At 38.4% G+C, this 14,857-nt stretch overlaps 1 protein-coding gene across 2 annotated transcripts in view; it reads right to left on the bottom strand.

Annotated features, from left to right (window-relative positions):
• Positions 1 to 14,857, bottom strand: part of retn (retained) — a 196,824-nt gene that overhangs the window by 117,937 nt on the left and 64,030 nt on the right. For both annotated transcript variants that reach the window (XM_067776303.1, XM_067776302.1), the window contains exons 2-5: positions 8,796 to 9,058; positions 8,538 to 8,688; positions 5,717 to 6,113; positions 5,449 to 5,549 (exon numbers count right to left, since the gene is read on the bottom strand). In XM_067776303.1, coding sequence (XP_067632404.1) covers positions 5,449 to 5,549; positions 5,717 to 6,113; positions 8,538 to 8,688; positions 8,796 to 9,058 — 912 coding nt within the window. The remainder of the gene's footprint in view (positions 1 to 5,448; positions 5,550 to 5,716; positions 6,114 to 8,537; positions 8,689 to 8,795; positions 9,059 to 14,857) is intronic.

Here is a 14,857-nt window from a genome sequence, read left to right as displayed (position 1 = left end):
AGGATAAGTTAGGTTGAACTGGCCGGTTCACGAGAAATTCACATAAACTGAATAAGTCCATAGTGTAACCAGAAGTTTGTTTAACGACTAAACTGAAAACCCCTATCAAAAACCAGGAACTATGTTATAAAATAACTCCGTTCTCTTGGCAAATACTAGAAGCTTTCTAGTGCTTATGGCACTTGCTGCTTCTAGATCTCACAACTGTATCGCTCCTAGTATCTGGAGATATAGCCTGGCAAGCGGAGGGCACGGGCTCAATCGTTTCCTTCTCCAATCCGCACTTCCTACATCTGATATCACTGAACAAGCCCAATTTAAAGGCGTGTTATGCCAGAAGGCAGTGTCCAATCAGAATATCCGTCATGAGTTTACAGTCGTCTCTTTTTAAGAATAGGGATTCCTTTGTTAGTTTAAGGTTGTAAGACCTACACATGATCTTCGACACTTCACAGTCCTGCGCTTTTTGCATTTTTGTAAGCTCCTTTAGTATATGTCGGATTCAAAATCGAAGACATTCCTTAAAACTAAATACTCACTTAAAAACTGTTGTATTTTTTTAGTCTATGTGCAGAAATGCTTCAACAACCCGGTATGTTTCAAGTCATTAAATCATTAACAACAGGTGTAGGACAATATGGTCGGGAATCGCCACTTAGTATCCCAAACCTCCTCAATTAGCAGGCTTTGCTTTAAGAAGAGCTTCAGCGTTTTGAATTTAGCTTCACGAATGGTGATATATCGGTTTTGCTAACACTTGATGTACGGGTTTGCGCTTTCATCGTCGAATTTGTATGATCTATAGAAGATGCACTTTCGTAGTCGCCATAGTGGAAGCGCCCACTATTTATTTTATATGCATTTGTATATAAGTAAGTAGGTATCTTTATATGTACATATCTATACATATATATCTACACACGTGTATGTACGTCGGTTTGTATAAGCAGTAGCTTCCTACATTTATTACTAAACTGCGAAGAATTAGAGTTTCGCAAAAGATCTAACCAGTTTTGGTTTACTCGGGTTGATGGGTTTTCCTCGCCACCTCCTCTTTCTCAGTTGGTAGTTTGTCTATCTTTAAATATTGTACGTAGATATGTTTGAAACTATGTAGGTACATTAGAGTGCGTTTCCCTATAATTATCTTTTTGTATTTGTACACCATTTTAAGAAGTTCGGTGTTTCCAGGAGAAACTAAATAAATCAGAAAACTTGGCATTGGTTTCGGACGGCATTCGTGGGCGTCTATCCAACGCAAATACAAATATTTTTTAGAAGTGATAATCAACTCAATCATACTGTAACGAATTTACTTGCAAATCCTCTTATTTGCAATCCTCCGATAAGTTCGAATCACTAAACTGTTGAATAAATAACTCCAATATTGAACAATGGAAAAATGGCCTTTATTAAAGTACTTCACAATAACACTTATACTTTGCTACTCGCTGGCTTAATAACCAAACTGATTGATAACTCAAATGAAACTCTACTATTGGCCGCCAGATCGCGTGCTTAATCAAACTGATTGATAGCTCAACTCAAACTGAATTACAGCCCCTCTACATCTGTTGCCTTTTATACCCTTTGGTTTCCTCGTTCGCATTTTTCCAGAATCTACTAGCATTGTCCATGAGCTCTCGAACTTCTCAGCTATATACATGTGTTTGCGCATTAACTCTCCGCTGCTCGTATTCGTACATGGTACATATGTGTAGACGCAATTATTTATTCGTTTATGTAGATACATAAAGATTGAATTATTGATGTGAATGTTTGTAGTTTACAGTCTCTCGAGTAAACATAGGCGTATAAGTAAATGCATCTGTGTGTGACATCTCTCGGCTGCCTTATATATGTGTATACATGATTTGATTATTGACGTAAATATCGCTTAGCATCGCCTTAGTGATGGTATACCTTAGTGATGCTAATATCCGTGACAATACTTTAAAAACACAGCCGCAACTTAAGCGACTATTCGGAAAATCAAAATATATGTATTAAGGGAATAAACAATGATTACACAAAGGAACAATTTTGTTCCATGAAATATTATAATATCCATTAAGAATTTTTTATCGGGGTTCACATAAAAGGTTTGAAGTCGATAATTTGAGGAACTATAGATAGTTTTTTGCACTCTATTTATGTAAAAGAAAATTTTTGGGTTAGATTTTATTTTGTTAAATTTTATACTTTTTCTGTTATTGCTTTCTTCCGCTTTGTAAGATATTTCTCAGTGGCTGGCAGTCATATTGATTTGTGTTTGAGAAAACAAAGTAGCAGTATGGTCAACTAGCAACTATTTGACGTCATATATCAGCTTTCGTGGTCTCAATGGAAATATTTTCTTATGTAAGTTGACAACTGCTTTCTGGATTCCTGGGGATTTAAACCACCGCCTGCAGCCTCGCTGCCTAATAGAACCATTCTTCGAATTTTTGTGAGCTACTTTATGACAAGTTATTAACTTCGTCTCGTCGGTTTAACTTGCCATCGGCAACCATTAAATCATTGCCTAGTTCAACACCAGCCAATAGAATGTATTTTTTTTTTGTCCTAATGAACTTTCTTTAAGTACTGCAACCTGGTGACCTAAAAGAACTATGGATAAATCGATACTCACTATAAAAGTATTGCAAACTTAAGTTTGACAACATTGGTCAAACCAGCAAGATATTAAAGTAGAGGGTGCGAATGACTGTGGAGGAAGTGTACTTCGATGATCTTTTGTACCAAGTTACTAGAAGTGTGACCACATTCAGTTCAATATGCTTCACGTAGGACTTTTCCTTTTTATTCTTGCTTCCCAAAAAAAATTTGTGTAGTTTAAAAGAAATCTTTCCAGACAATTTTCAGTATCAGCCATGTTAATATTGTAGACTTCATATTTTCTCAACATTGTTAATGTGGACTCAGACTAATTCACTGAAGATGGTGTTTGGAATCTCGACCTCAAATTGTTAAACAACCGATAGATGGTGAAGTCTTTGCTTTCAGCTCACAATAGCAAGAGATTTGTGAATCGGATGGTATAGTACCCAGTGATAGTTCGTGGATCCTCTCCGCTTAGATTAATAAGTTTGGCTGATTCTCTAATTGCAGGCCGAATAAACAATTTCGCCTGTCTTTGCCATGGGCATTCAATCCAGCGTTTTCTCAATTGCTTTGTTTCCCAGTTATTCAAGGTTTCTCTAGTGCGCGCCTTTGTGAGTCCATAGAAAGACTCATAGAATAGCACCCTGCTTGTCTAGGTAGACTGCCTGTTCATTACCTTCATGCCCCTGATGCCCTGAACCCATTCGAACAAATCATTGTTATTGACTCCCAGATCATTTACGACTTCAATGTATTCTTTCACCAGCTTAAAAATGATTGTGTAAGACTACAAGGCACGTAAGGCCTGGGCTGGCTGTCTGATATAATGAGGATAAGCCTCTTCGTAGACAGTTCCCACCATATTTTTTCCATGGATTTCCGACTGAAAAATAGAGAGGTAGCATCCCATTAGTATCGATTTCGAATTTTGATCCATCCGTCAGCCAGACCTCTGAGTCAGGGTTCTTGTTTCCCAAAGAGTACGATCCACAATAGACACCTCAAAATTCCGTGAGATTCTGAGCGGCCCCCTTGCATTACTAGTTGCTTCTCAGCTCAAGGGTGTAGATTGTATAAAAAATATAAATGAAAATATAAAATGTCACTTGAATACCCTTATTGTGTCAATTTCGTCTTTCCGTCTATTGAAGAAGAATAGGATTGAGTATTCAAAAAAAAAAAAAACTCGTTGTGTCAAAGCATTTTTAAATGCATATTGTTTCAGAAGGCAGCCTAATGTACATATGCATGTGCAACCTGTGTGTGCAACCTGTGTAAGAATTTGAGTAATTTTTTTTTTTTGTATTTTGGTTTTAGCATTGTTCAATGATAATAAGTTGGTCATGTTCTCGTAGGTGGATTAAATGGATTATCAGTCACACATCGGTTGGCCAGCGCTATTGTTATTGCTGTGGTTGGTATTAACTAGTTACAATAGACGAAATGTGAATACAATATACGTTTAGGTATGTGCTATCAGTTTCAGCTTGACATTATCCTTTCACATAATCCGTTCATATTGTATTGAAAAGGTTAATATAGGCTACCGGAAAATTTGTTCAAAGGTAGGCGACGTAAATGTGTTTGTATGCATTTACTTGATTTGCTAGAGTTTTCAAAATGGAGCGATTTTATTATTTACTTCTTTCCCTTAACTAATTTTGGTGGTGGTCATAGTACGCTAGGTAAAAGGCGTCATCATTTATAGCGCATTTCATATACATTCATATACTAAAATTTCGCCAAGTGGTGGAAATTCAGCCACTACAGACGGCACTATACCTTTGCTTTCCTTTCATCTCCTCTCCTCTCCTATCCTCTCCTCTCCTCTCCTCTCCTCTCCTCTCCTCTCCTCTCCTCTCCTCTCCTCTCCTCTCCTCTCCTCTCCTCTCCTCTCCTCTCCTCTCCTCTCCTCTCCTCTCCTCTCCTCTCCTCTCCTCTCCTATCCTCTCCTCTCCTCTCCTCTTCCCTCCTCTCCTCTCCTCTCCTCTCCTCTCCTCTCCTCTCCTCTCCTCTCCTCTCCTCTCCTCTCCTCTCCTCTCCTCTCCTCTCCTCTCCTCTCCTCTCCTCTCCTCTCCTCTTCTCACCTCTCCTCCCCTTTCTCCTCCTCTCCTCCCCTCCCCTCTCCTCTCCTTTCCTCTCCTCTCCTCTCCTCCCCTACCCTCTCCTCCCCTCTCCTCTCCTCTCCTCTCCTCTCCTCTCCTCTCCTCTCCTCTCCTCCCTCTCCTGTCCTCTCCTCTCCTCTCATTTTATCTCCTTTCTTTCCTTTAGGTTATGTTAGGTTAAACTGGCCGGTCCATGAGGACCTCACATAGACTGAATGAGTCCGTAGTGTTACCAGAAGTTTACTTAACGACCAAACTGCAAACGGTTATGAAATAAATCCGTCCTTTTGGCAAATGCTAGAAGTTTCTAGGACCTATGCCACTTGCTGCTTCTAGGTCTGATAGCTGTATCACTCCTTATAGCTGCAGTCTTAGCCTGGTAAGCGCAGGGTACGAGCACAAATCGTGGTCGATCGTTTCCTCGCCCAACCCGCACTTCCTACATGTGCCATCACCACCAAAAGACCGTGTCCAGTCAGAATAGCCGCCATGAATCTACAGTCCTTTCTTTTTAATGATAGAAGCAACTTTGTTAGTCTAAAGTTGTAAGACCTAAGCGTTATAGTATGGCCGTAAATTTTCCATTTGCCTATTTATAGATAACCCACTCAGAAGAAATAGTCCTTCTCAACATAACCTTAAAATTTTGGTGCAAACTTTTGCTACTTTGTACCGACTCAGTCTAATAAGTAAAATTTTTTTTAGTTCTAATATATACTTAAATTATGTGGATACTCACCTGTCGAACTTGCTTATATTGCTCCTCGAAACTCCAACCGTTATTCTGTTGAGATGAGTTGGAAGCTTCACTAGATGTGGAGGAATTCGATGCGGGATTTACTACAAATAACAAATTAGATGAGAGAAACAAGTTTTTTACTAAATAAGATATAAGCAAAACGCTATCAAGTTTCAAAATAAAACATATGATAAAGATAAAATCACCTCAAGATAAACCAAATAAAAAAACATTTCAAAACATTTACATTTACTACTCAAATACTCACCGTCCTTTGAATTCGGCGCCGTTGGTGAAGTGAAAGCGAATCCTCCGTTTCCACTAACGCCGCCAACACCAACGCCACCGATACCACCACCCATTCCGACGCCACCATTACCGCTACCACCACCAAGTAGACCAGAACCACCATTCGTCAAACACGATGCACCACTCACGGCCACATTATTACCGCCAGTATGTTGTGAATTTTGCGTATTGCCATTGGCAACGCCTGCGCTGCCATTACCGCTGCCGCCACCACCACCAGACTGCGCAGATAAACTCTGTGCACGATGCTCGAATTGTCCAATTGATGTGGGAGGTAGTGAAAATGCTGGGTTTAAGGTTGTGGGTAGAAGATTAGGCGGAAAAGCAGCTGCATGAGCCGCAGCGTAATCTTGTTCCTGTAAAATAAAGAAAAATGGATGTTGGTAATTTGGTTATTTAGGTACGAAGTACTTATTCCAAAGGATTGATATGAAGGACGTCGAAGAATTTCCTAAATTTAAGTGAAAAGCTCTTCGTCATTAGGAGGAAAGCATTAGTTTTGATTTATATTTTCTTAAAAGCTAAGGCCTTATTTATGTGAAGTGCTGCAAACACCTAAACCAACAAAGGAGTGTTTCAGACACCTAAACTGGAGGCTGAACAGATACATTGGGGTTGAAAATCTGGTAGAAAAAGTTAGGACTACAGCCAAAACTCAGTCGTGGATGTACATGGCTTATCGATCACTTTATCAAGAAAAGGGCATTCTGGGGGTCATTAGGCTTCGGAAGGTTGGTATTTGCAAAGAGCGTAAATTCGGACAAAAATGTTACCTTTCCAAGATAAGTGACAAAAAAAAAACACAATATCACAACAAAACAAGACAACACTGCTACAACAACAACAACATATATCCCACGACAAGCTTCGATGTAAACTGTACGAATCCCTTTCCTCTAAGAAAGGATTGTAAAGTTGGCAGCTTGATCAGATATTCCACATCTCAGTTTTCGGGGACGGCTGTTTTTGCAACGCCCTCATCCAATTCCACGTCTATGAGCCTCCCGAACTCTTGGAGTGTACTTCAATATAAAAATTCCGCTATTCAGGATGCGTGTTATACATTGCTGGCTCCAAACAGTACCGGCAACAGGATAGAAATCTTCTATGATGGCGAAGCGGCCTTTCGGGCTACCCGGTCAGCGACGACAACATCATTTCTGGTGGGTCAGTGTATGGAAAACACTACTAATCCTGTGAATCGAACAAAGCATTCGTCTGATTTCGGGGCCGGAGCATCTTAACATACAGGAAAATGAGACGGCTGATGAGTTATCACAATGCTGATCAGCTTCGATTTAGCAGCAACAAAAGCAGTCCTTGCAGATAACATCAAGGATCGCATCTCCCACCATATGTTGAGCGAAAGAAATATAGGTGTGAGCTTATAATAATATTATTACAGGCTTATTACAGATATCAGATAGTATCGTCGAATTATCACTTTGTTATCTGCTTGTTATCGCTGAGTCATCGGGTTCTTATTGGTTTCTAATCGGCTTGTTATCGACGGCTTACATTTATCATCGTTTTTATATTAAAGTTTCATAACAAATTAGTCGTCGATAACACGCCGATAACGAATTGGTAACACTCCGTTAAGAAATCTGTAAAATTCTATGTCACTATGTCTTCATCCGATAAAAATCGAGAACTAATCAATATCTTTTTTATAATATCGATAAATTTTCGATAACTATTCAATAACTTTTTTATAAATATCGATAACTTTTCGGTAGTAAATCGATACATAACAGAAAGCTTTTCGACTAAAAATTAATAACTTTTTGATAATATATCATTAACTCTTCGATAAATAACCGATAACTTTTCGATAAAAATACGCTAACTCGTCAGTAAAACATCGGTAACTCATTGATAACTTTTGCTCTCGATATCAAATTTATAACACTTCGATAACAAACCGATAACTCGTCGATAACAAATCAAATATATCTATAATACGGCTATTACCCGTCGACAGCAAATTGAAAACACAACGTCCGGTTTCCCATATTATGCTGCAGTATAGTCTCTAATCTTACGCTTACATTCTGTATTCCCCCATAGAGCATCCCACTTCCAAAGACTATGCGTACACTAATCTTACGCTTACATTTTGGATTTTCCCATACCGTGAACAAACATATATAAACATCAATAAAATTGTAAGCGATTACAGTGCTATAGAGTACCAATGACCATCTGACCAAATACAATCTCTAAGGATTCCTGAGACAAGTTGCCATATTCAGCTGGCACTGGTTAACTTGAGTTAGGGCAGGATGGATGGAATTGGAGCACAATAACGTGAGCCTGTAATGTTTTTTGGAAGACCCCTTTCTCATGAGCAAACCAGAATACTATTAAGACGTTAAGCCAATTTAGAACAGGTATAAGGTTTGGGGTTCATTTGGAACATTTCGATCTCATCCGCTAAAAGATTCAATGAAGGTATTAACTTCACCATGAATGTATAAATGTCTGGTCTTTAATTAAACTCATGACAACCGGCTGTGGTAGGATTTAATAGCGGTTATTATATCCAGCGGATCATTCATCAATAGTTTTCTGATGTAGGGCATGAGTGACTGAAAGCCGAGATAGAGTAATCCACTCAGCTACCTCTTGAGAACAATTGTCATAACTTTCGCAAACAGTTTTTGCCGTTTCAACAACCACTTAGCCTTTAATGAAACATTGTAATCTGATCTCAACCTAATCTAAAAGTACTCTCATCCCTAAAAAATTTAATTAAGCATAAAATATTTTAAGCTTACCATTAAACCCACTTTCATATCACGAACTTGCATCTTTAACTTCTCTAAAACATCATTGTGCTGAAGATTTGGAATGCCATGTATACCGCTAATGCCCATGAAATTGCCGAGCGCATTTAGCGGATGATTTGAAGGAAATTGATGATGATGACTGTAAATGAAGAAAAACGAAGGAAAACAAAAATTTTGTTATACAAAAGCATATTTATGAAAGTTTTCATTTCAGCATAAGCATTTTGCGCTTAACAAAAAATTTACCTCATTTGAAGATCACTATGATGATCAGGACTATGTACGCTCATTGCACCGCCAACACCAATACCAGTTGTGCCGGTATTGCCACCAAAACTCATATCACCACCAAGTGTATTGTTATTATTTATATTTTTATTGTTATTGTTATTATTGTTGTTGTTGTGTTTTAACGATCCTACATTTAAGCGTGTTGCACGAATTACATGATGATCACCATCGATTGAATCGCAATCACGCATTTCATCATCGGACGCAGCGTCGCCGGACTGGAAAATACGACAAAAAAATAGGAAATTAATAAACTTACTCTAATAGAATGTGTATACTAATAAAAAATTATGCTAAAGAACAAATGGCATAAAGTTATTATTAAATTTATTGCAACGATTTGGTGTAACATGAAAACACATTAAAGGCCAAATAACAATGTTCATAAAGTACGCTAAGAACTCGGACAAAAAAAATAGACTGCTTAGAATAGGAAACAAATCGAATGACACTAGCGAAATGACGATGACGACGACGTCCAAAGTGCAATACATCGATTAATGGCGATGGGGAAAAATAAGGCATACTGCGATCGCACAGTGGGACATGACTATCATAATATGTTGTGAGTAAACCAATTAAAAACAAGTAAGGAAGGTTAAGTTCGGGTGTAACCGAACATTACATACTCAGTTGAGAGCTATGGTGACAACATAAGGGAAAATAACCATGTAGGAAAATGAACAGAGGGAAACCCTGGAATGTGTTTGTATGACATGGGTATCAAATGGAAGGTATTAAAGAGTATTTTTGAAGGGAGTGGGCTATAGTTCTATAGGTGGACGCCATTTAGGGATATAGCCATAAAGGTGGATCAAGGTTGACTCTAGAATGCGTTTGTACAATATGGGTATCAAAAGAAAGGTGATAGTGAGTATTTTAAAAGGGAGTAATCCATAGTTCCATAGGTGGACGCCGTTTCGAAATATCGCCATAAAGGCCAGGGGTGACTCTAGAATTCGTTTGTGCAATATGGGTATCAAACGAAAGGAGATAATGAGTATTTTAAAAGGGAGTGGGCCTGCGTTCTATAGGTGTTCGCCTTTTCGAGATATCGCCATAAAGGTGTACCAGGGGTGACTCTAGAATGAGTTTGTACGATATGGGTATCAAATGAAAGGTGTTAATGAGTATTTTTAAAAGGGAGTGGGCCTGCGTTCTATAGGTGTTCGCCTTTTCGAGATATCGCCATAAAGGTGTACCAGGGGTGACTTTAGAATATGTTTGTACGATATGGGTATCAAATTAAAGGTATTAATGAGGGTTTTAAAAGGGAGTGGTGGTTGTTGTATAGGTGGTCGCATTTACGAAATATCGCCATAAAGGTGGACCAGGGATGACTCTAGAATTTGTTTGTGCAATATGGGTATCAAAAGAAAGGTGATAGTGAGCATTTTAAAAGGGAGTAATCCATAGTTCCATAGGTGGACGCCGTTTCGAGATATCGCCATAAAGGTGGGCCAGGGGTGACTCTAGAATTTGTTTGTGCAATATGGGTATCAAACGAAAGGTGTTAATGAGTATTTTAAAAGGGAGTGGGCCTTAGTTCTATAGGTGGACGCCTTTTCGAGATATCGCCAGAAAGGTGGACCAGGGGTGACTCTAGAATGAGTTTGTACGATATGGGTATCAAATGAAAGGTGTTAATGAGTATTTTTAAAAGGGAGTGGGCCTGCGTTCTATAGGTGTTCGCCTTTTCGAGATATCGCCATAAAGGTGTACCAGGGGTGACTTTAGAATATGTTTGTACGATATGGGTATCAAAAGAAAGGTGATAGTGAGCATTTTAAAAGGGAGTAATCCATAGTTCCATAGGTGGACGCCGTTTCGAGATATCGCCATAAAGGTGGGCCAGGGGTGACTCTAGAATTTGTTTGTGCAATATGGGTATCAAACGAAAGGTGTTAATGAGTATTTTAAAAGGGAGTGGGCCTTAGTTCTATAGGTGGACGCCTTTTCGAGATATCGCCAGAAAGGTGGACCAGGGGTGACTCTAGAATGAGTTTGTACGATATGGGTATCAAATGAAAGGTGTTAATGAGTATTTTTAAAAGGGAGTGGGCCTGCGTTCTATAGGTGTTCGCCTTTTCGAGATATCGCCATAAAGGTGTACCAGGGGTGACTTTAGAATATGTTTGTACGATATGGGTATCAAATTAAAGGTATTAATGAGGGTTTTAAAAGGGAGTGGTGGTTGTTGTATAGGTGGTCGCATTTACGAAATATCGCCATAAAGGTGGACCAGGGATGACTCTAGAATTTGTTTGTGCAATATGGGTATCAAAAGAAAGGTGATAGTGAGCATTTTAAAAGGGAGTAATCCATAGTTCCATAGGTGGACGCCGTTTCGAGATATCGCCATAAAGGTGGGCCAGGGGTGACTCTAGAATTTGTTTGTGCAATATGGGTATCAAACGAAAGGTGTTAATGAGTATTTTAAAAGGGAGTGGGCCTTAGTTCTATAGGTGGACGCCTTTTCGAGATATCGCCAGAAAGGTGGACCAGGGGTGACTCTAGAATGAGTTTGTACGATATGGGTATCAAATGAAAGGTGTTAATGAGTATTTTTAAAAGGGAGTGGGCCTGCGTTCTATAGGTGTTCGCCTTTTAGAGATATCGCCATAAAGGTGTACCAGGGGTGACTTTAGAATATGTTTGTACGATATGGGTATCAAATTAAAGGTATTAATGAGGGTTTTAAAAGGGAGTGGTGGTTGTTGTATAGGTGGTCGCATTTACGAAATATCGCCATAAAGGTGGACCAGGGATGACTCTAGAATTTGTTTGTGCAATATGGGTATCAAAAGAAAGGTGATAGTGAGCATTTTAAAAGGGAGTAATCCATAGTTCCATAGGTGGACGCCGTTTCGAGATATCGCCATAAAGGTGGGCCAGGGGTGACTCTAGAATTTGTTTGTGCAATATGGGTATCAAACGAAAGGTGTTAATGAGTATTTTAAAAGGGAGTGGGCCTTAGTTCTATAGGTGGACGCCTTTTCGAGATATCGCCAGAAAGGTGGACCAGGGGTGACTCTAGAATGAGTTTGTACGATATGGGTATCAAATGAAAGGTGTTAATGAGTATTTTTAAAAGGGAGTGGGCCTGCGTTCTATAGGTGTTCGCCTTTTCGAGATATCGCCATAAAGGTGTACCAGGGGTGACTTTAGAATATGTTTGTACGATATGGGTATCAAATTAAAGTTATTAATGAGAGTTTTAAAAGGGAGTGGTGGTAGTTGTATATGTGAAGGCGTTTTCCAGATATCGACCAACATGTGGACCAGGGTGACCCAGAACATCATCTGTTGTATACCGCTAATTTATTTATATGTGTAATATCTGCCAAGATTTTAAGGGTTTTTTATTTCGCCTTGCAGAACTTTTTCATTTCCTTCTACTTAATATGGTAGGTGTCACAACCATTTTATAAAGTTTTTTCGAAAGTTATATTTCGCTTCAATAAAACAATCCAATTACCTTACCATGTTTCATCCCTTTTTTCGTATTTGGTATAGAATTATGGCATTTTTTTCATTTTTCGTAATTTTCGATATCGAAAAAGTGGGCGTGGTCATAGTCGGATTTCATTCATTTTTCATACCAAGATAAAGTGAGTTCAAGTAAGCACGTGAACTAAGTTCGTTAAAGATATGTCGATTTTTGCTCAAGTTATCGTGTTAACGGCCATGCGGAAGGACAGACGGACGACCGTGTATAAAAACTGGGCGTGGCATCAACCGATTTCGCCCATTTTCACAGAAAAGAGTTAACGTCATAAAATCTACGCCACTACCAAATTTCAAAAGGATTGGTTAATTTTTGTTCGACTTATGGCGTTAAAAGTATCCTAGACAAATTAAATGAAAAAGGGCGGAGCCACACCTATTTTGAAATTTTCTTTCATTTTTGTATTTTTTTGCACTATATCATTACTGGAGTTAAATGTTGACATAATGTACTTATATACTGTAAAGATATTAAATTTTTTGTTAAAATTTTACTTTAAAAAAAATTTTTTTTTAAGTGGGCGTGGTCCTTCTCCGATTTTGCTAATTTTTATTAAACGTACATAACGTAATACGAGTAACGTTCCTGCCAAATTTCATCATGATATCTTCAACGACTGCTAAATTACAGCTTGCAAAATTTTAAATTACCTTCTTTTAAAAGTGGGCGGTGCCACGCCCATTGTCCAAAATTTTACTAGTTTTCTATTCTGCATCATAAGTTCAACTCATCTACCAAGTTTCGTCGCTTTATCTCTGTTTTGTAATGAATTATCGTAATTTTTCTGTTTTTCGAAATTTTCGATATCGAAAAAGTGGGCGTGGTTATAGTCCGATATCGTTCATTTTAAATAGCGATCTGAGATGAGTGCTGAGGAACCTACATACCAAATTTCATCAAGATAGCTCAAAATTTACTCAAGTTATCGTGTTAACGGACGGACGGATATGGCTCAATCAAATTTTTTTTCGATCCTGATTATTTTGATATATGGAAGTCTATATCTATCTCGATTCCTTTATATATGTACAACCAACCGTTATCCAATCGAACTTAATATACTCTGTGAGCTCTGCTCAACTGAGTATAACAAGTAAGGACGGGACTGTCTTCGGCTGTGCCGAAGACTTCATACCTTTCATGAATGGGGCTGAACAATAATCTTATCCCGTTCGTAATCTCCAAATAATCGGATGTATAAGTTAAGAAATATATAGTGAACAGATGTACATACCTAAACGATTTTTAAGATAAATACAAAATAAAAAATGGCAAAAAAACCCTCTTATCTGAACGATAGGTTGTATGGGATATATATTATATATAGCTCAGATAGAAATAATTTTTACAGGAAATCTTCTATGATATATTAGAATAAATATCACCAAGTTTAACGTTTTTATATTGGAAATTAAGGGAGAAATTGCTAAAAATCATTCTATCTGAACGATCGGTTGTATGGGATATATACTATATATAGCTCCGATCGAAGTGATTTTTTCAGGATATCTTCTATGATATATTAGAATATATATCACCGAGTTTCACGTTTACACTTTCTAAATTGCGGCAGGAATGGCCAAAATCGTCTTATCTGAACGATCGGTTGTATGGGAGATATATGTTATAGTGGTCCAATCCTACTGGATCCGATAAATGTCTAATAAATAAATAAATAAATCAATGTAAGGCGCGATAACCTCCGAAGAGATCTAAGGCCGAGCTTCTCTTCCAATTTGCGTCGTGCTCCTATTGATTTTCCCTACAAATCGGCCGGACGGGACCTACATGTTTTATGCCGACTCCGAACGGCATCTGCAAGGCAGATGAGTTTTCACTGAGAGCTTTTCATGGCAGAAATACACCCGGAGCGCTTGCCAAACACTGCCGAGGGGCGACCCCGCTTAGAAAAATTTTCTTCTAATTGAAAAACCTTATTTCTAAAATTTTGATGTTGCTTTGCCCGAGGTGTGAACCCAGGGCATACGGTGTGGTAGGCGGAGCATGCTACCATCACACCACGGTGGCCACATACGAAATAATAATAAATGTCTAATACAATACAAAAATACATCCTTGCGCCAAATTTCATTGAGATATCTCAAAATTTGAGGGACTAGTTTGCGTTCAAACAGACAGACGGACGGACAGACGGACATAGCTATATCAACTCAGTTCGTCGCCCTGATCAATTCGGTATACTTACTGGTGAGTCTATCTTCTATATTTCTCAACGTTACAAACATCGGGGCAAAGTTAATATACCATTTCATGTTCATGAAAGGTATAATTAGTTTAGCTTTAAAGCGTACTTAAATCTAAAATATAATAAATCGTTTATCTACTTTTTCATGGCAAATGTACGGATAGTGCTTTTATAACATAACGGTAACGAATCGAAAGTTAATCGATAAATTTTCGATATCCAACCGAAAACTCGTCCATAAAAATTCGATAACTTTTCGATAGTCTTTGTTATGTATAGCAAGTTTATAACACTCCCTTTACA

The sequence above is a fragment of the Eurosta solidaginis genome, chromosome 3, assembly GCF_040869045.1.
Source record: "Eurosta solidaginis isolate ZX-2024a chromosome 3, ASM4086904v1, whole genome shotgun sequence".
NCBI lineage: Eukaryota > Metazoa > Arthropoda > Insecta > Diptera > Tephritidae > Eurosta > Eurosta solidaginis.
The sequence above is the reverse complement of the archived record's forward strand: the minus strand, read 5'-3'. Positions and strand labels throughout refer to the sequence as shown.